The 27,457-nt window shown below is 43.8% G+C and overlaps 3 protein-coding genes across 4 annotated transcripts; 2 read left to right on the top strand and 1 right to left on the bottom strand.

Moving 5' to 3' along the window:
* Window positions 1-192: 192 nt before the first annotated feature.
* REXO5 (RNA exonuclease 5) lies at window positions 193-15,028 on the bottom strand. The gene is made up of 19 exons (XM_041401859.1): window positions 14,828-15,028; window positions 13,039-13,160; window positions 11,984-12,110; window positions 11,045-11,129; window positions 10,448-10,597; window positions 10,221-10,309; window positions 9,334-9,449; window positions 8,442-8,580; window positions 7,780-7,874; window positions 6,312-6,414; window positions 5,574-5,710; window positions 5,151-5,259; window positions 4,710-4,820; window positions 4,447-4,584; window positions 3,859-3,951; window positions 3,178-3,397; window positions 2,464-2,657; window positions 1,809-1,918; window positions 193-407 (listed from the first exon to the last, which is right to left on the bottom strand). The coding sequence occupies exons 1-19, from the start codon at window positions 14,942-14,944 to the stop codon at window positions 338-340; spliced, it is 2,325 nt and encodes a 774-aa protein (XP_041257793.1). The 5' UTR covers window positions 14,945-15,028; the 3' UTR covers window positions 193-337.
* Window positions 15,029-15,050: 22 nt separating this feature from the next.
* On the top strand, window positions 15,051-20,547 carry ERI2 (ERI1 exoribonuclease family member 2). Its single transcript, XM_041401858.1, has 8 exons — window positions 15,051-15,158; window positions 15,300-15,439; window positions 15,897-16,024; window positions 16,165-16,321; window positions 16,847-16,947; window positions 17,769-17,850; window positions 18,493-18,581; window positions 18,792-20,547. The coding sequence occupies exons 1-8, from the start codon at window positions 15,136-15,138 to the stop codon at window positions 20,115-20,117; spliced, it is 2,046 nt and encodes a 681-aa protein (XP_041257792.1). The 5' UTR covers window positions 15,051-15,135; the 3' UTR covers window positions 20,118-20,547.
* Window positions 20,548-21,575: 1,028 nt separating this feature from the next.
* On the top strand, window positions 21,576-25,164 carry THUMPD1 (THUMP domain containing 1). Of its 2 annotated transcripts, XM_041401854.1 has the most exons (5): window positions 21,609-21,786; window positions 22,103-22,283; window positions 22,615-22,863; window positions 23,447-23,796; window positions 23,930-25,164. In XM_041401854.1, the coding sequence occupies exons 1-4, from the start codon at window positions 21,682-21,684 to the stop codon at window positions 23,773-23,775; spliced, it is 864 nt and encodes a 287-aa protein (XP_041257788.1). In that variant the 5' UTR covers window positions 21,609-21,681; the 3' UTR covers window positions 23,776-23,796; window positions 23,930-25,164. The 2 variants fall into 2 exon arrangements, with proteins under 2 accessions (XP_041257787.1, XP_041257788.1); XM_041401853.1 differs by having other exon boundaries at window positions 21,576-21,786; window positions 23,447-25,164.
* The last annotated feature ends 2,293 nt before the right edge of the window (window positions 25,165-27,457 follow it).

Here is a 27,457-nt window from a genome sequence, read left to right as displayed (position 1 = left end):
CTGGCTGGCTGGTTTATGGCCTGGGATGTTCCTGGTACCTTGGTGTCCAGCAGGGAATGACATCCACAGGGCAGTCCTGCCCAGCTCCTGTGGAGCACTGCTCCAGTTGGCCTCAGCGCTGCCAAGCCCTGCCTGGCTCGGCCTTCCCACAGCAAGAAGGGTTAATGGAAAAGGGTTTGTGCTTTAAGACACTTTGAATGGCTTTTATTTTTAGACATTTTAGAAGATACAGAGTAAAAGCCTATTGTTCTTATGGTAAGAGATCTTTACAAAGACATCAATATTTAAAGTAATTAAAAATATCTTAACAAAAGACTTTGCTTAAAAACTTGGCAGTTTAACAAGCACTCCTCCCTTCATCATCTTTTATTCCCATCAGACCAAGGCCGGATTGTGATCCATGTGTGCTGCAACACAAACAAGAAGTGTGTTAGTTCTGCTCAGCTCAGCCTTCATGCACATAACTGTGCTGGGCTGGCACTGAGAGGCCTGCAACCCCCCAGGTCAGCACATTGAAAAATTAATTCTTTTTCCACCCCACAATTACGTGGCATCCTTTTTAATCAAGAAGCCTCCTCTGAACTGTTGGTCCTCAGGGAAACAGTAATATAGGAACCTCACACTTGGCAAGAAATCTCTTCCCAGCCTGAGATGGAGCTCCCGTCCAACGCACTCAGCAGCCTGAGAGTGTGAGCCAAGCTCTGTGGGCTTCCACAGGCTCCCTGTGGATGCAGATTCCTGAATCCACCTGTTTGGCTGGTGGGATTCCTACCCCTTGATGATGGAAGATTGTGCTAAGCAAGAATAGTTGGAAATGGCCCTTGAAAAGTAAATTGGGACGTGCTGAGCCCAGTGACTCTGCTGCAAAGGACACATGGTGTGACTGAACTCACAGCCATCCTTGCCTCAAACCTTCCTGTGGGGTGACAGCTGAGTGTGCAGGGTACCTGAGGTGATGCAGGGTGTAGAGAGGCAAATGACTGCTCAAAATGAAATGCACAAACAGATGCAGTTTTAGCCCAAAGAAGGCAGCAGAAAGGTAGATGTCACCTTATTAGGCTGACCAGTGGCAGTGAGAACACTGAAGGCTGTTGAAGTGAGTGTGTCCTCAGTAACCAGGGCTTTGCTTTCTGGTTAATAATTAAACAGTGAGACTGTGGCAGTTCAGGCCCAGGGGCTGAAATGCAGGAAGACCACTCCAGGGAAGCATCCCTGACACCAGCAGTGCTGCAGCCCGACTCACATTCACAACTTGCTCCTTCCTACAAAAGCTGAAGGACTCTGAACAAATTTGGGTTTTCTCGTTTTTGTCCATCACATGAGAACAAGGGCAGGAACCACCTCCTTGATCAGCTGTGGCTGAAGCACAGTGTGGGGTACAACAACACAACAGCTGGTAGGCGAGACCTTGGCTGCAGTAATTAGGTGGTTTTAGAAACCAAACACCCCAAAAACTCCTGCCTGCTGTGGAAACTGCTTGATTCTCTCACAGCCACATAGAACTCATTTCACTGTCAAAGGGGATGAAACATCCTCGGGGGGAGGTGGGTGAGCTGATAAGATCACTTGTACAGCTGATCTGTACAATTAATCAACACTGTGGACCCTCAGGTACATCAACTGTGGGCAGAATGTAGGGCTGAGGTTTTATTGACCAAACATGAAAGTCAGATTAATTACAACAGCTTCTTCAGCCTTTCTCTTGGGCTTTCTCTTCCTTGTGCAGGGCTTTAATTTTTAATAGATTAATATAAAAATATTCAGCTCTGTATTTTCCTTGGTTCTTTCCAAAAGAGATAGCAAGTTACCTGTTCACTCCAGGAAAGAGAACAATGCACAGGGTGTTATTCTGCAGGCTTCTATAGAGCTTTTTGATATGGTGGTCTAACTTCTTCACCTTTTTCCTTAGATCCTGCTCCTGCATAAGAGAATAGAAGCATTAAAGTCCCCCATTCATCAGCAATGATACTTCTAAGTGTGTGGGGATGGCACAGGTGAGGGCAGCAGTGATGCTGCTCCTGCCTGGCACTTGGCAGTGCAGTGGCCCAGCTGCAGGGAGAACCACAGGCCCTGCTCAAATGGCTCCATGGCAAAAATGGGAGCTGCACCTCCAGAGCTCTCAGCTAGAGCTCTTCTTTCCTGTGCAGCCACACAGCCACTCACCTCTCCCTGTGCCCTGTCAGCTCTCCAGTGCCAGGTCTCAGTTCCTGGACAGCAGCACCCACTGCCCTGTGCAGCAATGCTGCTTTTAATGTTATGCAGTGCCCTGCAAACATCACATTATTTCATGTGGTATTATCTCTCAAGCTGCTCTGTGGGCACTGATCCTTGGCAGCTCCTTTGCTCCAGCACAAGGAGATCCTTCTGTCACAAGCAGCTCTACACCTCAAAGTTACCTCTCAGGTCCCCAGAGCAGTCCCTCCTCACTAGCTGCAGCAAACATCAGCAGAGCCTCACACTCACAGAGTCAGACAGCTGCTCCATTTTCTCATAAAAGATGTGTTTTCCTTGCTTCCCACTGCTGTGATTCATTTGCCAAATCCATCTCCAGAGGTGACCTGGAGCAAGGGCATTCCTACTTCTTAGCTCGCTGCCCTTCATGGTCCATCCATTTATAGCTTCAAGGGCATCCACAGCACTCTGGGTTTTCTGGAATTCTGAAATGCAAAGAAAAGGGAATGTGGTCTGGCAATGCTGTTGCTGCCCTCCTTGGCACCTCCAAGGCAGGGCTAAAGGTGTGGAGCAGGAGGGAGATGAGAAACAAATCACTGCAGCAAGCAGATCCTCATCTTGCTACAGATAAACATCAGACTAGAAATGCCAGTTGGCTGCAGCAGCCCTCACTGAGCTGTTCCCACCTTTCAGAGGTGATTACTGGGCTGTGTGAAGCTGCACTGTGGCCACCCCTCACATGGAAGTACTGGGGCCCATTAGTTACCCTGGAATTTTTCTAAGCAAATATTTGGGGGTTTTATTAAGCATGTGTTTTTTCCTCTTAAATATTTAACTGTAAAGTGCTCCTCCAAACAACAAGTGCTTTCACTGGAGCATTTTCAATACTGTCCCTTGGAGCCTACCTGGGTTCTGGTAGCTCTTGCTGTGTCTGTGCAAAGTCCCAGGGGCTGCTGAATGAGCTTCTTTGAAGGAAATATGCAGGCTGTGTGTGAAGCTACTTACTGAGGAAACAGCAGTTCCTGTGCTTTCCACTCTGAAGATCCTTTGGCAAGAACAGTGTTTCCAGGTCTTTCAACTGGCTGAATTCTTCTTGCAAGTCTGTCTCTGTTAATGACTTCTTTAGACCAGCCACATAAATCACACCTTCATTTTCTACATCCAGTTCTAATTCCTTAATCAGAACATTGCAGTCCAGCATTGCTGCAGTGACTGGTCTCTGGACCTGGGGTGGATGCAACAGGAATAAAAAGCATGTCAGCCTACACTGCTCTGTGTTCTGAGCTTCTATTTTAAAGTATTTTTCTTCCATTATCAAAAGTAGACAGGTTCTTTTTCATCACTTGAAATAAATATGACTAATGAAGGCCAACTTAATTAGTCATGATAAAGGGAGATCATAAAACTATAAAACTAAAATGCCATACTCTATATAGCCCTCTTACTTGGATCTGCCTTTTCAAGCTGCTTCTGGAGGTCAGAATTCTTTCTAACTCCCTTCTGCTGATAGGCAGAAAGGAAAAACAAAAGGGATCTAGCCACTTCCTTTCTGCCAGTGGCCCTGAATAGTGCAAGGACAGGGAGATTGTAACAGCACAAGCATTTGCTCAAACACAATGCTGTGATGTTTCAGATGTATTGGAGGCTGTGCCTCGGCTGAACATAACTTTTGCTGTGTGCCTTTACCTTAATGCAGGATCCTGCTACCTCAGCTCCATTCAGGCTTTCCACAGCAAGCTGGGCAGCTTCCAGCACTTCATACTGGATACACACATATGGCTTGAAATAGCAGAGTGAGATACTTCAGGTTTATCAGTGAGACACAGTAGCCCTCCCTTTTAAAAAGTCAGCTCTCCATAATGTTTTGCTTTCTTTTAAAACTAGAATAATATAAAAAAAGTTTGAGGGTAAAATATGTAATACTCCACATACTCCAGCTGTTTAAAACCCTCTCCAATTAACTCTTCAATTAATACTACCCTTTTTTTCTCCTTTGGCTATTAAAGGACTTAATGTCAGTTCTCTTTAGAAGGACAAAAATCACCACAGCTTCCCCAGCGCTCAAAGTCCTCTGAGCAGCACATGAGCTGCACTTGTTCTTGTCATTATGTGGAGCAGCTTTTTAGGTACCCTGAATGATTGTAGTTGATGACTAAACTACCACAAAAACCCCTCCAAACAGAATAACTGGTATTTCTTTGGTTCTAATCCGTATCTTTCCAAGAATTTACTCCAACCTTCCAGACCTGTCTGCAACCTTTGAGTGCTCCTCACCTGGAATGTTTCAGTTACCACTGTAAGGGACTGGATTGGTCCACACCTCCCAAACTCTTTCTTCACAGACTTGATGCAAAAGTTTTCTTCAAAAGGACCTGCGTAAATTGTCAGCATGTCAGTCAGCTTGCTTCTCACCTGTTGGAACACAGATTAGAGAAGGCACTTCACAAAGCAAAGGAACTAACTACTCAGTGCCTCCTGATAAATCACCTCTCTCTACAAGCTCAGCATGAAGACTATTCTCAAACAAAAAATAATACCTTTTCATGAAGTCCAGCATGAAGGTGAGATGCAAGGTACTCTGGACCCAAACTGAACTGAATGATACTGAATTTGGACAGGGGAACATCTTCCAAGGCTCTCTGAAGGATCTGGAGGGACAAGAACAAACAAGGCTCAAAGACAATTGTACTGCAGAGGATCAAAAACAAGGCTATTGAATTTAATTCCCAACTTTAATTTTCATTATTGTCCGAGAAAGTCCTCAGGCAGAAATTCTTCTTTGGTGAGTCATGAGAGGATGCAGAGGATCAAAGCTCATTTCCGAAATGCTCAAATGGATTTAGCTAACCTGGTATTAACACTATTGCTAACAGTACTGTCAGTCAGCTTTTAAAATAGGACTCATCTACCCACTCCCACAACAAGAACGACTTTGAACTATTTTGATGCTCAGACCAACCCACTCTCAGTCCATTCACCTGTTTGTTTGAAGTGCTCAGGTTACTCTGACACAGGCCAGAAGAGTCTAATCCCTGTCTGCCCAAAAGGAGGGGTTTCTGGCCAGTCACCTGCAGACAATCTAAAAAACTAGCAGAGAGAAGTACACTGTGAATCACAATATTTTTCAATATGGGGAATAAAAACTTTCAAGAAATGTTTGTCAGAGAATTACAATGCAGTTAAGAAATTTGAAAGAATGCTCTTGTCCACAACATCAAAAGAAGCCTAGGAAATACTCTGTGAAATTTAAGATGAAACTGCTTAAAATTTTTCAGCACTATGCTGCAATTATTTGTGTCTGTCTGAAGATCCTGATGGCTTCTGAAAAACATAAGGCACTTGTTTGATTTTACTGAGGATTCAACCAAAGGAAAAACATACATATTTGAGAATCTTATTACCATGGTTTGGATAATGGTGGAGGCTCATTCAGCTCTTCCTGGAACCCACGTCCTTGTGGCTGTGGCACAGCTTTGTTCTGTGAGACCTCAGCCAGTTTTTCAGCTGTCAGAAGCATCTCCAAGTTTAGTTCTGCTACCTTAAGGAAGGAAGAAGATTATTAGCTGGCTTTCATCTCATCAGCTAATTGTAGCTGACAAAAAGCCTGTGCTTTCCCTGTGAGTCATGCAGGCACACTCCAGCAGTGAAGAAACATGGACATTAATTTCTTGCCTTATTATTTTCTGTTGTCATTTTCAAGCATGCAGCACTCACAGCATCAACAGGGAGTCATCTCCAAAAAAGTTCTCTCAGAAATCAACAGCACAAGGGACTCATAAAACCAGCTGAATCACTACCACAACACACAAGGTCTCTCTCTTCTTTGATCTAGAAAAATTACAGGCATTCCTGCAGGCTGGAAATGTCTCAGTCCTTCTTTACCCAGGGCCCCTCTTCAGGATCAGCAGCAATGCTGGCTGATGTCAGTGAGTACTGAGCACTGGTAGTGCCCAGGTGATCCAGGTACCTGGATACAGGCTGGAAACAACGAGCTGTCAAAACTGGGCCCTCTATCACAGCTCCATTTTCTCTTTTAAATCGATAGGAGGATGGGCAGGAGTGGAGGATTTTTTCCTTCAAAAGCACAACAACATTAAGTTCTGTAGTTTAGGACAGAAATCTTAATTAGATATAAATACCTTTGTTGGTCCTTGCTCAATGAAGAATTGAGCTAACTCCAGTGCAGCTCTAGCATCTTCTGTAGGATCATGCCCAAGCTTCTGTTCACACTGAATCTCCTTCCTAGGGCATCAAAATTAGGTGTACAGGCAGGTTATCTGTTTTTCCACACTGACCAACATCCTGTCTTTTCTAAACTGGGTCCTTTTCAGGCAAAAGAGCTTTCCCCTCTCCAAAAAGGATTTCAGTTCTGTGCAGCAGCATTCTTGTGAAATATTCCCAAAAGTTACTGCAAGAAATGTTTTTGCAATGTTGAGCAAAATGGTTTATGGAATTTACAGAATCACAGAATTACTAGGTTGGAAGAGATCTTCAAGACCATTGAGTCCAACCTATGCTTTAACACCTCAACTAAACCATGGCACTGAGTGCCACATCCAGGCTTTTTTTAAACACATCCAGGGACGGTGACTCCACCACCTCCCTGGGCAGGCCATTCCAGTACTTTATCCCTCTTTCTGTAAAAAACTTTTTCCTAATATCCAACCTGTACTTTCCTTGACACAGCTTAAGACTGTGTCCTCTGGTTCTGTCAGTTGTTGCCTGGAGAAAGAGACCAACCCCACCTGACTACATCGCCTTTCAGGAAGTTGTAGAGAGTGTTAAGATCACCCCTGAGTCTCCTGTTCTCCAGGCTGAACACCCCCAGCTCCCCCAGTCGTTCCTCTCAGGGTTACTGTTCCCAGCCCCTCATCAGCCTCGTTGCCTCCTCTGGATGTTCTCAAGTGTCTCAACTTCTTTCCCAAACTGAGGGCACAGAACTGGACACAGCACTTGAGGTGTGGCCTCACCAGTGCCAAGCACAGGTGAAATTTGACAGAAGCAGTGCTAATACTTGCTACTCTGATGCATGACTATCTTTAAATTTTACTTCTTTCTCAACCAATGGCCCAACTCACAATTTGCACACAGAGAGGAAAGCAACCTCCAGTTCAGTGCAGGTTGGCACTGCAGAGTATTACCATTCACTGTGAGCATGGGGAGAATGATCTCACTAAGATACTATCCAGTGGTAGCTGACACACTGAGAAATATGATTTAAGTCAGGAAATCAGACTTTCATGCATTTTAACCTTTCTTTGTGGCCAACTGAAAGAGCTCTCACCTGTGTGAGCCAGAGTGCCTCTGTTGTTCTACAACTCAATACCTCTACAGCCCTGCAGGAAGGTGAGTTTTGCTGGGACTCAGATCTGGTTGGGTCACAGCATTCCTGCTAGCTCAAAGACAAGCCCATTTATTATGCTGCCTGATGTTTCAAGCAGCCAGTAAATTCCTTTTTACTGTGTCTAACTTGCACAACCTGCTCCTTTCTTTTGAATCTTAGTAACAAAATAATAATTCTGATACTGTTAGCAGCAGATCAAGACCCTATGACCCACTATGACAGTTTCTAATCTTTCCCATGACAGTACACAGTAATAACCTTACCCTAAAACAGCTTTGGCTAGAAATTTTAGCTTATATCTTCGGCCTTCACTTCTGGCAAAAAGCAGTGAAGTATCAATAACGCTGGGGTGGATCATCTGGAGGAGAAAAATCATCACCACTTTAGTTTAAGAACGCACACATACAGAACTGGACAGTAACTCCACAATTTTCTGTGTCTCTGCCTTTTAATTTCAGTTGCCAGCTTCTCCCTGACAGATACCTCATTCACAAGAGAGCAAAAGGAATAATGAAACAAGTCCAACTCTCCTTTCTACTTCCCACTCTAGTGGGAAGATCTAGATTGGGTTAGAAAGATTAATTATGATTCAAGCATTTTAGATTGGTTAAATTACCCACAGAAAGGACTTCAGTTCTCCCTGGGACAGAGCTATCAGAAGCATCTGGCTGAAGCAGAGGAGTAAAGCTGCACTTGCAACAATATCTGTGTCTGGACAGACTTCTCTCTTTAGGGTTCTGAACAGCCCCTTGCAAATTTTATAGCTGTAAAGAGAGTTCTTGACTTTTAAGCCTTACAAACATAGGGCCATTCATAATAAAAAGTAATTAACAAGTGTTCACTAATAAAAAGAACAATAGTTAAAGAGTTTCAGGTGTGAAATGAGTAACACAGGGTCGGGAAAAACAGTTAAAAACATACTCACTTCCAAAGCCTGAAGATCAGAATTTAAAGAATGACCCACCAACACTGCATCATGGGGAAGCATTTTTTTTAGCCTGGTTTGGATGTCTGACAGTCTTGTCTTCACTGGAAGAAGCATTTTCCTTGTGATTCCTGAGAATCTTCAAAACAAAAGTTGGGTGAGTTAAAAGCAATACATTAGCAACAGTGTATGCTGGAAAACATTACAAGCAGGTCCTGTAAAATATGAACTCAGTGTAGCTAATGACAGAATGCTATTTACTGTTCCAACATCAGAGGATATACTGCAGCTAAACTGCTAAGAGTGCTGTTTCAAAAGTTTATTTCTCCCAGGTATTCTTAATGATACAGTTGGCATCAGATAGCACAGGTAAGGAAATACTGCAAGTCTGATGGTGGAAGGAGATGCTTCCAAGTAACCTAAGGGGACTGGGACAGCACCTCCTGGAAAAAGCCAGGTGAAGTTTTGAAGAAGACAAGCCTTGAGTTTTGCCTGCTTTTGATATAATCCTGAGCCCCACCCTGAAGGTGTGTACAAGCTCTATGCATTTTTTACATATGAGCAAATTCAGCTATGGACTCCCATCTTATTTTATAACCATGAGTGAAGAGCAACTTGTACTGTGTATCATTAATTAGTAGCAGAACTTTCCCATGGACACTGCAGAATGGCAATGGTTCTGCCTGGCAGCCCCACAGGCACTGTGCAGCACATTGTACACATAACGTTGGTCACTTCAGTAACAGCAAGAACTGTATTCCTAACACTGAGGGAAATGCAGCAGGCATCTGTGCAAACCAAGGGGTTTCTGAAAGGTCCTGTGTAACAGACTGAATGTGAAAGGGGAGCAGCTCTGAAACACAAAGAGATAAGAAAGGTTTGTGCAAGTGACCTGGTGCGGTAGTTCACCACTGTGCTCTCAGGTTTGACCAGCTCATTCAGGAGGCACTGACCCTGTGCATCCACCAAAGACACACGGGTGACTTTGTTCCCTTTCGCAGTCAGGCACTGGCAGGAAGAAGCAGAGGCAGTTGTTGAATCAGCACGATGCTGCCACTCAAAAACCTTAACTAACATTTGCTTTGGCTGCAGCAGCATCACTGGGAAGGAGTTCCTTGACTTAGAGATCTACCACTCACAGCTGGTGGGTTTATACTCTACTGTGCTTCATTCTAATTGTTAAATGTGCACTGCAAGCACAGCAAACACACAGGCAAGCATGGCACAGAAAAACATTGTAAAGTGCTGATTTCACAGAGTCAAACTGTGCTCTGCACTGCACAAATACCACTGACAGCACCAGCTCCAGAGACATTGTACAGTGTAAAGGCAGAGCCCAGGTTGTATCAATAGTTACTTAATGCTGGTGCCAAACAGGCATCTCTGCAGGGCTATAAAGATGGACTCTTCACCAAGCAGCTGCCAAAGGAAAGATGTGTGACAGTCTTTCCTTTCTCAAACCTTGGAGAGAGCTGAGGAGGAATTCCACAGCAGTCTCATGCAGCATTGCTGACAGGCCTGGAAGATCCAGCTGCTGCTCTGGGAGCCAGCAGAACTGAGCTCTCTGCTCAGGATATTATTTCTGTCTCACAGCCAGAACTACTGCTGGGACCTCTCCATGGCTGCATTAGCACTGGTTCCATCAAGGAAGGAACTGGCAGCAGATATTAAGATACAAAAAGTGGTTTAACAAATACAAGTGATTGGTTTACTTGGGAAGAGCTGATAAGAGCTGGGTGCCTGACTCAATTTGGTAAGGCCACACACACTGATTTTTACCATTTCACAATCCAGACCAAAGAGGGGGCTGCTGTCTGTCCTCTGCTGATCACACTCTGTGGAGATGTAGCCCTTGCATCCAGGGGAACCTGGAGGGAAAACACACCTGGGAATAAGAAGACCTTTCTTCTACAACTCATATGACAAAAAGTATCACTAAACAGTTAAAACTAAAAACAACCCCCAACACAATAAAACAAGTAAACAGCCCTCACCCAAAACCTGACCTTTTATGGGATAGTCATTTTTTTTCTGCTCTTCTAAAGTTAGAGTATAGCTTGTAAGGCCTTGTTTTTTTTCTCCATATCTCTGAATGATGGGGTCACATTGCAAGTCTGAGCTTTTAGCAATGCATTCACTGCTGGTGGAAGTCAAGCCTGTAAAATACAGAAGTATCTGTCAAGCTGAGTTTCTGCATCAGATCAACACTTAAGAGGCTGCACCATTCCAAATCACTACCTGGAACAACAGACTAAAGAGAGAGAGAGAGGGTCAAAGAAAAAGACAGTCTTCTTAGCTCAAACCTAATTTATATCTCTGTCTCTTTGATTAGATACATCTTAGAATGGGTAGTAAAGCAGCAGGGATTGGGATTAAATATGTTAAAAACTTTCTCTCATTTTGCATTCACTTTGACAATCAGCCCAACATGAGTTACTGAGCTAGTCAGGGTAAGAAGTCTCATGGTTTAAGCCATTGCATGTGTTCCTTTCTAAACAAGTTTACCATGGCAGCACTGGGATTGCAGAGGATGCAAAGTCATAAATTTCTGTTCAAAGTGAGTCATTGCCTTGAAAGAGACAATGCAAACCCAAACAAAATACCTTGTGGAGTGTTTTGAGATTTCAGGTTTGTTCCTTCTCCATACAGGCTGACTGGGAAGTTAGCAGAAGGTGCTAATGTGAATCTCTGAAAAAAGAAAATGTGAAAACATGTTAGTGACTTTGAAAGACAAGCAGAGATAAGAAGAAAATTAGGGGTTCATTGATCCCCAAGCCAGCCAAATTCAGAGGAGGATGAAAAAAAAAATAGTGGAAATACATATGGTGTTTTAGCAAGTAGACAGTCAACACAAATCAAACCTGTCCTAATGAGGGATGATACAGGATTCTTTGTACTACAGGACAGATTTGCCTTGCCTGATATGATCAAGAAAGGCAAATCTCAAGACCTTCCTTGATAGAAACTAAAGCTAGTTCCAGTCTTTCCAGTTAAGTTGTGATTTACATTTGCTGTAGTTCAGGAAGAACTCTCTAGAAGCTTAAATTCAAGTCCTAGTTTCTTTCTATCTTCTTTCAAAAATATTGCTTGTAAGAAAGAAAATTAAAATAATTATTTTAATAATCTTTCTGGGAAATGGGAGAAACTTGACATAAAGTGCAAATAATAAAAGTGGTGTTTTTCAACCAGTGGGACTTGCATAACTCTATAGAGAGTCTTCTCAGTCACAGTAAGTTCCAAATTACTGAAATTATTCCAAGATATTTATAATCCAATTGGCATCCTGTAGATGCAGGACACGTAACAGTCAGAGGATTGAAGCATCAATGAACATTTCACCTGGTAAAGCTTCAAAGACACAAGTGCTGAAATCCTGTTCCTATTATCAAAGCCCTGTCCTTTGTTGTGAGCTGACTCTCACTTGCTGTCAAGGATGGCCACATCCTTGGAAAAGGCAGGAATTCCACTGCAGCCATTATCCTGGGATGTGGTTTCAGGACTGGCAGAAGTTCAGAGGACAGTGAGGCAGTCTGGGGACTTACATGGCGGAACACTCTCCGGAGGTGTTTGAACTGCAAATAGAACCTGTAGAAATGCAGTTGGCTCATTTCGTGCAGAACAACAACCACAACCCCAGCCAGGTGGCTTTGGTGATAAATACGGCACCAGCTGCAGTTAAAAAAGAGTAATAATTAAAATATATATATATAAAAATCAAAGCAAAACAATTATCTAGCACTCTTAAAAAAAAAAACCTGGAACCAGCCCAGCTTTTAAGTCAGTAAATGGCAAAGTGCCAAATGACTTCAATAAGAAAAGGCTTTATAGCTTATCTTGAACAGCCACATATTCCTGGAAGCAACAGAGTACAGGAGACAGAGAAAGAAGAGTTATTGCAAATTTCTGCTGCATACCATTCCAAGACATGTATACCTCATTCATATGCATCAGAATGTGAATATACCAGCAACTTCAACTGTAGTCATGCAGTCTGGTGAATTAAATAATCAAAATAAGTTTCAAAAAATAATTTTCTATTCACTATTAAAATCTAAAATGGGGTATTTTCTGCCTTGACTTTCATTCGGCTTTCATTTAATTAACTAATTTAGTTTCATTTTTGCCATTCAAGGTTATAAACCCTCCACAGCCTTTCCCTTCCAATCCTGAGAAGTCCCTTTCACTTCACTTTTGAGAAGTGGCCCAGAGAAAAGGAGAAGTGACTAAAATGTTTTTTTTGCTGAAATGCTCTAGAACACTCTGTTTCAATTATATCTAACGTGAAATGCATTAATATTTGTGTTAATATTTTAACAGGGTATTTTGTTTCTCAGTGTGTGGAGCTTCTTCAGTTCCACAGCAGTCATTCAGTTTTTCAAAACTGCATGAAACAAAACTATGGAATGGTAAGATTTCTGCCAGAAGAGGAATTCTGCTTCCTGGCCAAATCTAACAACAACTGCATCTGCACAATCCAGGCTGCCATTATGGCAACTGCACAGCGAGCGCTCCACACCCAGCATGGCCAATATTCCTGCAGGAATGTTTTCACACCGAGGAGAACACGAGAGCAGGCTGCCTGCAGCTGTGGATGTACCTGGGCTGTGCTGCGTTGTGGCATTTCCCCAGAGCTGCGTATTTCAGCAGCTCGTACAGCTGCTCCTGGCTGATTTCAGAGTCCTCACCCAGCAGAGCTGCTGACAAATGACACGACTTTTCCTGGGGAAAGGAAAATGCTGGTAAAGAGAGGTTTCATGTAATCACACCGTGATTACAGGCCGTGAAAAAAGAAAGAAAAAGAAACTACCTGGATGCAATCAGCTACATTTAAACTAACTCTTCCACCCCTTATAGGCAACAGTTTCCTATCAGATCCCACTGACTATTACATTAACCCAACATTTCAGTAAGCCCAGTACTCTAAATTCGAAGATTTATTTAATAAAGATTAACATAAGCAGATGTATGCTGTTAGGAGACAATTGATACGCAAACACAATATTCTGGTCTCTCAACCCTTTCCCCCACTTGCTGCTGCACAGCTTCAAACATTTGTACAAGTGTTACATGGAGGGACTCACTCTGTGTGAGGTTTTCACTATCTACAGTGTGGGATCTGCTCTGCCACAAGGCTTTGCTGACCCCTGCAGGGGAAAACGCTTCAGTAAAATCCAAGGAAGATGCAGAAAGAAAGCACTGAGCAGATGAGGTGGGGACTGTGCCACACAGCAGTTCTTTAAGCCTAAATGCAAAAATTCTTCTAAAGGCTAACTAGCAAGGAAATGTGGCATTTTGGTGCTCTCCACTGACCACATGGCCTCTTCCAAAGAACTTCCGTAAAAATTTTAAAGATATTATAGGTGATGAAAAGACATCAAGGCATACAGGGGGGAAAACACCACACCACACTAGAGTGTAAAACCTCACAGCACGAACACCCACTGGAAGTTCTTTTCCCCCCCACACTAACAAGCTGTGTGCTCAGTAGTTTGGACAGAGCCTGCCCACACGGGACTGAGCTGGTGTGCTCTTCAAGACATTTGTCACTGGGTAAGGAAGTTAAAGAGAGGTGACAGCGTTCGTGGTTCCAGTGGTTGAGAATCATCTGGCAATAACAGCACAGGCTGGTGTAATTGCTAGTGCCTCGTCTCTCAAGCTGAGACAAGTAATGACACCGTTGTTTTCAATACAGCCTAATTAAAGCTTTGCAAAAAAACCCACACAAAGAGCAGAGGTTTTGATTCACCAAGGAGAGGGTACTGCCAGCCCCAGGAATTTGTCTCTGACCGGGTACAAACAGGACTGATCTCAGAGGCTGGAGACGCCGGCACTGACTCAGGGTGCCCGGGTGAGGTGACACCGGGGGGCTGCTCTGCGACCTTCAGCGGTGCTGTGCTGGGCACACACAGCGCTCCTTTCAAGATCTGCTTTGTTTACAAGATCATATTGGAGAATGTATCTGGGTTTTTTTTTAAACAAAATTCCTTAAATGCAACGCTGAGCACTCCAAATGAGTTATTTTCCACATCTCCTGGAGCAGAATCCAAGGCATTAACAGGCTCCCCAGGGCAGCGGTCACGGCCCCAAACCTGCCAAGGTTCGAGAAGCGTTTGGACAATGCTCTCAGGCACATGGTGGGATTGGACTGGCCACAACTCCGGGGCAGGAGCTGGACTCGATGAGCCACTCGATGTGGACAACTCAGGACATTGTGTTGTTATCAGCAGGCACTGGCTGTACCCGACCCTCCCGCTACCCTGCCGGTGTACACGGCTTTGCTGAGCTCCAGCACCCCAACGCGGGACACAGCAGCACCCCGAGAAGCGGCCGTAAGGGGCACAGGGCCCGCACCGCGCTCCTCCCAGCGCCGGCCGCTCGGCTCTCACCTCGGGGCCCAGGCCCGGGCCGCCGCCATCCGCCTTCCGCCTCTTCCGCGCCGCCCGCGGCGCCTCCGCGGCCTCGCCGGGCCGCTTGCGCCCGTTGAGGCCCAGCCCCTTCACCATGGCGCGCACGGGAGCGGCGGCCTCGGGCGGCCCCTCACGGCCGGGCACAGCCCCGCGCTCCCGGGGGCTCTCGGATCGCGCTGGGCGGCGCCGGGACCGCGGCCGGAGCAGCCGAGCGCCGAGAGCGCGATGGGGGCGGGCCCGCGGGAGCTTTGAAATGGCGGCAGCCCGCTGAGGCGGCGGGGGTGGCTATGGCTACTAAGCGCCTGGCCAGGTGCGGGGCCGGGGCACGGTGTCTGGGCGCGGAGCGGAGGGGCGGTGGCGGTCCGGGCGCGGAGCGGAGGGCCCGCGGTGGTGGCGGTGTCCGGGCCCGCAGCGGTGGCGGGCGGCCCCTGAGCTCGGTCGGTGTCCGCAGGCGGCTGGGGCTGGCGCGGAGCAGCGCGCGGGCGCGGAGCGGGGCGCGGGCAGCCGCGGGGCAGCGCTTCGCCTTCCTGATCGTCCTGGACTTCGAGGCCACGTGCTGGGGGGACCGCGGGCGGCGCGGGCCCGAGATCAGTGAGTGCACCGAGCTGGCTTTGAACCGTGTGTGCCGTCTTTGTGTGTCTTCCTCGTGTTATGTTCCTTTTAACCCCTGGCGTTTCAGCCCCAGTGTAATGGGATAATAGACATATAAATTATATAAATGTGGGTATGTATACATATACATATATATATATGCACATATAAAAAATGTAAATCACAGAATATTCTGATCTGAAAGAGACCAACAAGGATCACCTAGTCCAGCTCTCAAGCGAATGATCCACACAGGGATCAAACCCACAAGCTTGGCCTTATCAGCATCATGCTTGAGCTATATATAGATATAATATAATACAATAATGGAATATGCTAAGTTGGCAGAGACCCATCTGAAAATGGTCTCATTCCTGTGAACAGTTTTAACCTTTCTGGCTTTGTGTTTTGGTTCTGTTTCGTTTGTTTTGTTTCTTCTTCTCTGTGTTTGTTGCAGTTGAATTTCCAGCAGTCCTGTTAAACACCTCAACAGGAGCTATTGAATCTGAATTCCACATGTATGTCCAGCCCCAGGAGCATCCTATTCTCTCTGAATTCTGTACAGAACTAACTGGCATAACACAGGTATAATTATGACTTAACATTGTTTTACAATTGTATAATTGCTGTTTACTGTTTTATTTAAAGAGGCTATAAAGAAATAAACCTCAAATGAATTTCAGTATGTTCTAACACATACATGCTTCTTGTTCTATTCCTTGAAGAATCAAGTTGACCAAGGGGTGCCTCTCAACATTTGCTTATCACAGTTTTTTAAATGGATTCAAAAGATACAAAAGGAGAAGAAAATTATGTTCAATACAGATAGTCAGAGTAATTCTACTTCAGAAGCAAAAGTATGTGCCTTTGTTACATGGACAGGTAAATAACATTTTCATTTGCTTTTTCTGCACAGTAATAACATTAGGTGGCACTAGTGAGATTGTGTCTTCACTTCTACACCGCCAAACTCCTATTATTAGGTGTTAAAAATGTGGAATATTGAGATAAGGCTGAAAATATGAAATCCGTGGAATCCTGACATGTTTGCTGCATCTTTGACTCCAGGGTCTGATGCTGTTACATTTTTCTGCTTTAGTCAACTGTATGATCATTCTTAGTGTGTCTAAATGAATTCTTTGAGATCTTTAACTGTCTGAAGTTAATTACAAACAACAGGGGTTTGCCTCTCCTGGTGTCCCATTGCAGCAAGCCCAGTGCTTCCCTTGGACAGCCACTTCACAGCCTGTGCCTGCTGCCCTCCAGCAGCACAGGATGCTGGCAGTGTGTTGGAGTTGTGTCCCTTTATGTAGATTTTTAGGCCACATAAAGGGACACATAGGCCACATTGTGTGGATTGTAGTTCAGTTCTGCAGTGGTGGATTGACTGTGGCTTTCCCTGCACAGACTGGGACCTGGGGGTGTGTTTGCACTACGAGTGTAAAAGGAAGCAGCTGCGCAAACCTGACATTCTGAACTCCTGGATTGATCTCAAAGTGACCTACAGGGTGAGAGGATTGGCACACTGAAACATTTCTACCCACACTGACCTCTCAGGCTGACTGTACCTGGGCTTACAAGGCAATGACCAGAGTAACCTGGTTTTATTTCATGTTGTTACTGCTCAATAACCAATTGCCCTAGAACTGTGTGAATTTGAATTGAGATCTTGATGCTAGGAAAAGATTGTTGTTTGATAAAAGAATGATAATTATGAGAATTTATGAGCTGCACTTCCTTTCCTGACACATTTTGCTCTCCTTGCTTCCTATCTTTTGTTGTTTTGTGTGCTCTTATTGCTGCCTTATATATATTATATACCTTACAGGTAGGCAGCAGAATTAGATCTCTAAAGATCAACTGTGAATATTCCCCCTTTGCAGTGATCAAATCAGATACTCATATTAGGAGCAAGAAGTCATACTCGCTTTTTTCATTTACAAAAAAATCCATACCTATGCCAAATATATTCATGCCCATGCCTTTGATTGCATCTTAAGGTATTATTTATAGCTGTATTCTTTAATGCTGGTCTGTTAAGACTTTCATCAGTGTAAGTAAGCCATAGAGTGCAGACAAATGGCTCCAGAGCTCAGACAGAATGGATTTGCTTAAGACTGAGAGAAGGGATTCATGTTTCTTTCCATTCTGATTTCTAACAGGGTAAGTAACTTATGGACTTATCCTCACTGTAAAATGCAAATACCCAGCTTGCTTAATTGCCTTGTGAGATTTATTATTTGTAAGGGGATATTTCTGAAATGGCTTTGCTTCACTAGGGAAAGATTTTTAAATGCTTCATGTTAAGCACCTGCATTTCTTTCCTTAGGCCTTCTATAACAGAAAGCCTAAAGGGCTAAATGGAGCTTTGCAGGATTTGGGGATAGCTTTTGAAGGACGGGAACATTCTGGTAAGCATGATGATCCTTATTTTAATATGTATCTTATAAACCTAAATAGTACTATTTAGCTCTAGTCAACCTAAAGCAGCTAGTTATTACTCGGAGTTGTTACTACTGTTTCAGGTTATGCCATGTTCTGTCCAACAGATCATGAAAACAAGAAAGGCAAAGTGCTCTGAGATCAGTTTATTTCTAACCTCATACTTAATTTCTGAAATCTCTTCTACTGCTACTAAAAGTATCAATTTATGAATTCACAAGATCAATTTATGAATTGCTAGGATGCAAAAGAAAAGAGGTGGAGGGAAGATAAAGAAACTTGATTTTACCTGATAGATCTGAATATCATGTGAGAGAAATGCATCACAATATGTTTGGGGTTTTTTTTTATTGACTAATAAAAAGAGCAAGGATATTTAAAATTGTGAATAGATATTCAGCTTTATGGATAATCCTTCAGATGCTTCAGCACAGAGAATTATTTGGAATTTTCTACTTCCATTCCCTTTTTTGAACTAGATGACTAAGTGTCACAGTTCTGTGACTCCTTGTCATTCATGTAAGGCTTACCTAGATTACATTTTTCCAGTAATAAGAACAATTCCCAGTAGCAGTTCAAAAAGAAGACATTAATATAACCATACTTTGAAGGGTTGGATGATTCCCGGAATACTGCTCGTCTTGCTTGGAGGCTGATTTGTGATGGATGTGTGCTGAAAGTTACTAAATCTTTGGAAAAGGTTAGTCACTACTTCATATCTCCCTGTCTACTTGCTTTGTAGCCTGGAATACAGATGAAAGGTGAGCTATTCAAATAACAAACCCAGCATCCTGACTGTGATTTGGAAAGAACATCCTTAGGCTGATATGCTTATTAATTTTCTGCATTTATTCCCAAAATGTCTGGGTATTCACTTTCCAAAATCTGCTTTTGTTTACGGACTCCCTAGGCACATCAGAAGAGTAATTTAATTTCCAGAACACTGACTGTAAATGTCACTGGCAAGACTCCACTGGGAAGTAAGAGCAGACCTGAAACATCTAGAGATGGAACTTGTGAAACAAAACCTCTGGCTGAGAACAAACACAAGAGAATTGCTGGAAACAAGATAAATTCTAATGTACAGGCTGGGGACCAGCAGATCACTTGCACTGATCCCTCTGCAGACGTCTGTGTTGTACCCAGCAGCAGCTCAAGGACTGAATTCCATGCTCAATGCCAAAGCTCTTCAGCAGCACGTCCTGACAGATTTCCTGTTCTCCTGGGTCCGGCACAGCCATGTCCCAGTCCTGCACCAACAGGCATTGGGCAGCCTGTGACAACAGCCAGGCCCAGCCTCCCAGAACAGGGATCAGGGCTGGTGCTTGTCTCCACCACCATCCCCTCAGTTACTCTCTCCAGTGGGGACGTCAGCACCAGTTCTGAGTGCTTGTCTCTGCTGACAGACTGGGAAGATGTTGCTTTGATACCAGAATCTCAATATGAACAAAATTCAGACTCTGTTCAGCTCAAGGATGACTCAAGCACAGATAGTCTAACAGTGTCTGAAGAAGAAACTGTTTCAAAACAATTGGCTGTGACAAGTTCAGATAATCAGAGTTTGGAGGAAAGTGTAGCACCCATGGAACCTCTGAGGTCTGTTGTTTACAAAAGTCCTGATACTACAATCTATAATACAGGGACAGTACAAAGGCAGGCTTCAAATTTTTCAGCTTTTAAGTTACCATCTGCAAAGGGAAATGCTGTTTCAGCACAGTCAGCATTAATTGGAAATTACTCTACTCCTTTAGAAGCTCCTAAAAGAAAGCAAACTAGTCCAAAAAAGTGCCCACCAGCAAAAAAGCAGTCTTTTCATATATATCAAGAGAAAACTTCCTCTTTTGATCACTCCTTACCTTTGAGAAGTTCAAATTTGCCCAGAGTATTTCCTGCAGTTCTGAACTCCACAGTCAATTTGAATGAGTCTGTAAGAGCTGTGAGAAATGGAAAATCAACTCCCCCTCTGTGTAACTGTGGCAGAAGAGCCAAAAAACTCTCTGTGTCAAATGCTGGCCCGAACCATGGCAGAGCATTTTTTTGTTGTCCTGTTGGCAAGCAAGGTGGTAATAAGAAAAGTTGTGGATACTTCAAGTGGGAATATGCACTTCTGAAAGAGAAATCTAGTGGTCTCACCTTTAATGCAGATGCTTTGACCTCTCTTGGAACTGTTCCTAGTAATTCAGAAAATTCTTCCAACAAAAAAAATTGGTGTCTCAGACCCTCTATGAGAACTTGAAAATGGATACAATTTTTTTGTCTGAATCCTAAACTCTCTAAGTTTCATGCTTAATTAAATCAGGACAGTCAAATGATATCAGATATTCTCAGAATGGGATGAAAAGGACAGTTCTTGGTTAACATAGATAGAAAGTTGCTCAAACACACAAAAATATCAGCAGATCATAAAGTAACTCCTTAATGAAGTGTGAGAGAACAGATAAAACTATTAAGTGCTAAAATTAGAGTATGAGCAGCTGTTGCTACAATTCTTAAATTTCTGTTCTATCATATATTTTAAATGCCTTACTAGTCCAGTCCTTAAAGATTTCAATGACACAGATTTTATTTGCACTTTTTTTCTAAATATACTTGTAATGCCTACACCTTTTAATTTTTAAACTTTTGAAAGATTTTTAAATCTCTTTACAATATGTTGCACATCAAAAGTGATTCTTGAAGCAATAGTATTCTCTTAAACTCTTACAGAATTTTTTATCCTTTAAGTAACAATAAAGATAAGATACTGATATTTCATTAAATACTTTATTTAACACACATTACTGTTGTGCTCTTGCCTCTCTGGGTTTCCCATTTCATTTCTGTCAGTGTCTGCTTTAGCTCAAAGTGTAGCCCCTGGGACAGACAAATGATGGGAATGTATTCAAATGTATTTAGGTAAGAATGTATTTAGGTAAGAATGTATTCAAACCTAAACTGAGAAGGATATAGTGTAATGTCTTACTTTACATTATCGTGTAAATCTGCAATGTCTTTCTTTGTAAAAAATCCTGCAAAAAAGCAGCAAGTACTTTAATTTTTTTCTCCACTTCTAATGCAGTTTGCTTTCAGTGGTGGTTTTCTTATATTGGATTTGGAGAAACTGCCTCGGTCAGTTTTTTCCACAGATCAGAACCCGTAACAATGCTTACCCCCTTAATTGTCTAAGCTTTAAAGTTACAGCAGGGAGAGGCGGCTCTTACGGGCTGGGACACACACAGACATTTTCCTTTAGGAACTTCGCTACGGGCCACGACTCTTCTGTTACCACATGTTCTCTATTCTTCCAAGCCTCCATTTACCTGTTCAAAGTTTCTGCTTTAGCTGGTCCCACCGTGACACCTTCGGCCGAAGCATCTCCGTCCGTGGGGCGCACGGGTCGGGGTCGGACGCGGCGTTGCGGAGCTGGACCGAGGGCTGCTCGCTCCGCTCCAGCGAGTGAGTGTCCGCCTGCTCCCCTCAGCTCCGCAATTACCAACACAGACTCCAGCTCTGGAACCGGAGCTCGGGGGAAGTAAAAGCATCAAGGGCTACGAGTTCGGCCGCGGCTGGGCGCGCCACCAGAGTGCTCGCCACCGCGGCTCCGCGCCCCGCGCCCCGGCGGTTCGCTCCCGGCGGGTCGGTCCCCGCGGGTCGGTCCCCGCAGCTGGGTCTCGGCGGGTCGGTCCCCGCGGTTGGGTCTCGGCTGTTCGCTCCCGGCGGGTCGGTCCCCGCGGTTGGGTCTCGGCGGCAAGGGGCACTTCGCGGCGGGGGCCGGCCGGGCCAAGCGGCCCCGCGGCGCCGGGCGGCAGCTGGAGGCCGGCATGCGCGGCATCCTCATCACCTGCAACATGAACGAGCGCAAGTGCGTGGGGGAGGCCTACAGCCTGCTCGGCGAGTACGGGGACCTGCTCTACGGGCCCGAGCAGGTGCGTGCGGCGGGGCCGGCGGTGCTCGGGGCGGGCTGGCGGGGCGGGGGAGCGGCACCCCGGGGCCTCGGCTCCCGCTGTGTGTGTGGAAGGAGCCGTGCGTATGGAAGGAGCCGTGTGTGTGCACCACGCCCCCGAATGCCCCCGTTCTGCGGGCGAAGCCCCTCGCAGCCCCGCTCCGCTCTAGCGAGTGTTATTATCGACGCAGACTCTAACTGGGTCTGAGGCCCGGGCCGTGCCCTGTGGCGGGCCCAGCGCGGGCTGGGAGCGGGGCACTGCTGCTCCGTGCTCACCAACAAATGGTGCCTCTGTGAAGTTTTCAGATTACGAGGAGAGGCTGTCTGGAAGCGACAGGGAGGAGGATGAGGATGATGTCGAGGCTGCTCTGAAGAAGGAGATTGGCCAGATCCGAGCCTCGACGGAGCAGAAGCTGCGGCGGTTCCAGTCGGTGGAGAGTGGTGCCAACAATGTGGTCTTCATCAGAACCCAGGGCATAGGTGGGACTTCTCCTGATCCTGAGTAATGCTCTCAAGCTGTTAGTAAAAGGCCACAGTGCGGCTTCCAAGTCACACGTGTATATCAAACAAATACCTTTCCCTTTGGCCGTGCCACTGAATTTTGTTGTTAGTGAGGAAGATAAAGGTAGAGGAAACTGGTTTGACAAAACCGTCTTTGATTCTCTAGTTTTGGTATAGTAAAGCAACTCTTTACGTAAAAGGATTTGGGGCTGACAGCAGTGCAGCCAAGTTCCCAGCTTATTATTTAGAAGGGGAAGAGGAGAGATAATGCCTTCAATTTGTTGGTCATACCCAACTGTTTTTCTTGTAGAACCAGAGAACCTGGTGCACCATATACTGAAGGATATGCACACCACTAAAAAGAAGAAAACAAGAGTCATTCTGCGCATGCTACCCATTTCTGGAACTTGCAAAGCTTTTATGGAAGATATGAAAAAATACACAGAAACCTTTTTTGAGCCATGGTTTAAAGCCCCTAACAAGGGTACTTTTCAGATTGTTTACAAAGCTCGTAACAACAGCCATATGAGTAGGGAAGAAGTAATTAAGGAACTGGCAGGTATGTATGGATTTCACACAAAACAGAACAAGATTGCATGCACAACATGGGTCAGACTATTAAAAGAGGTCGTAATGGACAAACACATTTTTTGCTTAAAATCTCTATGTTGAATTCTAAAAGCTTCTCTGAGACTTAAAAAAGCTTGACATCAGTATTCCTTGTTGGTGTTGATAACTTAAGAGACTATAAGCAGAAGAGAGAACAATGTTGATTATAATTTGCAGTATCAGCTATATGTGCTTTGAAATGACTGCTGTTAGGCTTTCTCTTTGGATGCTGTATTGAAATAATAATGTTAGTATTTCTGGCCAATATTTGACTCATATAATAGCTCCACCTTACTCAAGTATTTTATTGAATAGATAAAAATGAAGAGAGAGGAGGCAAGATCCCCCTCAGTTACAGCCAGTTATTTTTGTAATTGCTTACAGTGGTGGAACAGAGCAGGACTCTCAGAACGTACCACCAGTAGGACTGAAGTAACTGAAAAATTATCTCTCTGCAATTAGTGAGAAACAAGACATGCTTATGCTCTTAAACAGTTTTCCCAGCATCTTTTAAATTGCATCTTCTTTTACAGGAATCGTGGGCAGTCTCAATCCAGAAAACAAGGTTGATCTTAATAATCCACAATACACCATTGTGGTGGAAATAATAAAAACCGTCTGTTGCTTAAGTGTGGTGAGGGACTATGTTCTGTTCAGGAAATACAATCTACAGGAGGTGGTGAAGAGCAACAAAGAAGGTGCACAACAAAACCCATCAAGTGTGACAGAAGAACAGAATTCAGAGGTAGTTAAAGCAGAAACTGAGGAGCAGGAGAAGAGCTCTAAAGAAGTAAAAGAAGAAAACAAGAATCAAAGTGAAATAGAATCTGAGCCCAAGGGGAATGATGCTCTGATAGTGTAGAAAACGTGATATAAGGGAAAGGTAAATGTAATCCAAACATATTAAAAAAAGTTGCCCTGGAGTTCTGAAAGGGTGTTGGAATGAAGAGAGGGGTTTTGTTTTGAAGTCCTGGTTTTAAAATCCGCATGTGTAAGAATTTTAATGCTCGTTGCAGGTGGAACATACTGACATTTCAGCAGATGGAAGGGTGCTCAAGAGTGCATCACCTTTCTGGTGAAGCTTGCTGTCCTCCTGCAGCTTTGTTCTGCATTTCTGTACCTGGCACACAGTGCAGGGGTCCGTGCATGTATATGTAGATGTGACCACCCTGACATGTATGGACTCTCCTTTGTTACACCTGGAGGCTACGGAAGCCAAAAGGCAGCACAGAGGCAGCTCTGAGCTATTATTGTCAGAGAGAGATCTGGAAAAGAGTTGGCTGCAGAGGGTTTTGGGAAGGAAGTGAGCTGACAGCTGCAGAACTTGGTAACATTTTTCTGTGTGAGCAACAGAATGAGGTAAATCTGATCATTTGATGGAGGGATTTATACATATATTTATATATACACACAAGTATGCTGTCTTGACTTGAAGGGAAAGAACTGTTACATATATAAATACTTGAATATTGTGAGATGATGTAGAGTAAAAGACTGGATTGTTTTAGAACAATAGAAGTACAGTGCAGGCATTGCAGATGGTTTTATCAAAAACTACATGTGTGTTTACATTAGCTGTGTATGCAGCAGTTACTGCTTTATAGGAAATGCTGTAATCACTGAATGGAATCCTTTTGAGTAATCTCCTGAAGATAGCCTTTTGCTGCTCTTTCCAAAGACTCAGTCCTTGAGGGATTTTACAAAGTGTTTATCTTTTTTTTTTTTTACTTAAGTCTCTAAGTTTGAATTTAAGTACTGATTGGAAACTTTTTATGAAAGAAGCTCTCCATTATACCATACTATATAAGGGGAATGAAATTTAAATTTTTGGTACAGTTTTAGCATTTTGCTATTAATTTTGTTTCAGATTGAAAGTAATGCTAGTGAAGTAATGCTTTCTGTTGTCTTACTGTTGCAGTGAACTGTCCCTGTGACTCCTAAATACAGCCAAAACCAGTGCAGCTATAACTTGCTTTCCAACAGGGTTTTGAGTATGCCTCCTTTAGAACTTTCTAGCTTTAGTATTTAATTTCTAGCACAAAATCCTGTGTGTTGCTAATGGGAAAAGACTTATCTTGAAGAACACAATTTGTTACTTCTTTTGGTTTAATGAAAACTACTTGTTCAAGTCTTTCATAATTTAGATTTTCCTCTTCTGTCAAAATTGTTTCAGAAGGTGGAAAATGAAGAGGACTTTATTTCCCTAGTCCTGTCTCCATTGCAGCCCATTTATTAAAACTCTGCTTTCTTATGTCCTGTGGTGTTTTGTTTAAATTTTTGAAGATTTTTGTGTGTAGATTAAAACCATCAATGTCTGAGTCACACAAAGGAAAGAACCATCTGACACCAGACACAAAGGCCAGCTGTGAATGTTTATTGCTGGCTGATGTTGGTAATCATGATTCATGACAGCCTGCTTAACTTCCAAGAACAAAACTCAGGGTAATTACTGGGATTTTTTGTTTTCTTTCCTCCTCTCTCTCTCTCTGACCTGTCTGCCTACAGGACTTACTTACAGTTTACTTCTGATTTTTCACAGTTTGCTCTTACTGAACATTCATTGTTTAGACATTAATTCCCTGGCTTTTCTGCTGTGCCATCACTTTTGGGCTCAGTGGTTCCCCCATGGTCAGATGGTGCTTCAAACTTTCATGGACAAGCCATAAGACATTATTATGATCTCCTTTACATGAAAAGCCAAATAATGCTGTCACTGTGAGTGCTGAGGAAAGATGTTACAGTACCCAACCATCAGCTGAAGAGGTGATACATTGATGGTGGAATGTGGTGTACTTAATTTGTTCTGATGCTGACTTGAAGCTCAAGGATCATCCCTTGGTATGAAACCCTGGCCCTGAGATTCACTTTCCCCCTTGTGCTAGATTAAAACTCAGATTGGCATGAGAAACTTGAAGATAATTTCTTTTAAGAACAAGCCACTTTCACAGCCTCAGTGTTTTCCAGTGCTGACTTGCCTTTCTTGAGGGTCACAGCTGTGTAATAAAAACATGAATTTACATGTAACTCAGTTCATTTATCATTTCAGTACTGAAATACAGTAGGGGAGAGCTTTAAGTAACACCAGTAACTCCCACTGATTGGAAGCAGCTGGTAATATCCTGTGACCAAAAGAACCATGCTGCAAAATCCTTCCTGTATTATATTCCTATTCAAAGAGCAATCACCCTGTGGTTATGCCATCTTAAAACAGCTAATCCTGTAAACCTAACAGGCTTAGTTTTGTGGCCTGCCTGGAAAACAACATGAAATACGAGTAACTGTTCATTGTGGGAATGGTGTTCTTACATTTAAGACTTACCTTGGATCAAACTGTGGCGTGGCATGTACAAAAACAGATGAAAAATGCTCTGCCAGGGCTGCTGTTTGTTGGCTTGGCGCGCAGCACTGCCCGCTCCTGCAAGGCTGTGTGTGGGCAGTCTGCCTCCCCAGCCCAGCCGTGTCCTGGGGCTGGCTGCTGCCTGCTGCTGCCCAGGAGCTCCCCCTCCAAATTCCCAGAGCCTCCTGGCCAGCTCAGCACTCAGCTGAGGCAGCCCAGGCCATGGGCAGCAGGGAGGTCAGGGCAGTTATCCTGCCAGATAGGTAGGCTGGCAGTGATCTGTCTAGAGGATTCCTAAAGACATTAAATTCATTTTACAGTATCCTTTTTAGCCTTTTATAGTGAAAAGCTGTTCATCATTATCATCAAGTTTAAGGAATATGGAATAATTTGCATAGAATATTTGTCTTTTAGAGAGTAAATATGCCACAGCTGTCAATAGAGGTCATTCCTGCCCACTTTTCTGTGTTTTATAGTCTTATATAACAAATCTAGACATCATAAGGCTACTTATTTTATAATTAAGTTTGGCTATTCCTTAATATTGCTTCTGTATATAAAAAAGAGACTAAATTGCCTCTTCTTCTACCCCCTTAGAGGTATCTCATTCATTAATGAGATACAGGTGTACAAGGGTGTTCAAACATGAGGAAATTTCCACTGGAGATAACTTTAACAGGGTTTAGGTAGAAGGCACTTACTTGAGCAAATGGCTGAAGTTCAGCCACTCAGCCCTGCTGCTTTCAGACACAATCAGCTTTGTTTTCAGAGACTGGCACTTGGATGCAACTGAGTCCACCACAGGAGCAAGAGCATGGATTGTAATAACACACCTGGCCTTGGAAGCCAGCAATCCATGGCAGATGTCAGGTACTGTCAGTTGTGTTGTCCCTGGGATGATGATAACACCTGAAAGTAAAATAAAATTGGAAATGTTTTAAGTATTTTTCCCTTTCAGTCCTGATCACTTCACAGCTTTTCCTGATTTGTTGACTACCAGCACCATTCAGTCCAGAAACGAGAAGGTGGTAAAATAAGTCTCACACATCTGAACTTGAATAGAGATGTGCAGACTTGAAGTACAAAATAGCTCCTTTGCTGCAGGCACAGTAAAAGTAGGGTGCATAACTTTAAGGCAGAAAACACTGGCAGCTTTGAGTCTGTCACAGTTAAACTGATTTAATCCAAGCCACAGAAAGTGAAAGAA

Source organism: Onychostruthus taczanowskii, unplaced genomic scaffold (genome assembly GCF_017590055.1).
Source record: "Onychostruthus taczanowskii isolate IOZ18803 unplaced genomic scaffold, ASM1759005v1 scaffold19, whole genome shotgun sequence".
In the NCBI taxonomy this organism is placed as follows: domain Eukaryota; kingdom Metazoa; phylum Chordata; class Aves; order Passeriformes; family Passeridae; genus Onychostruthus; species Onychostruthus taczanowskii.
Note: the sequence above shows the minus strand (reverse complement) of the source record. Positions and strands in the feature narration are given on the sequence as shown.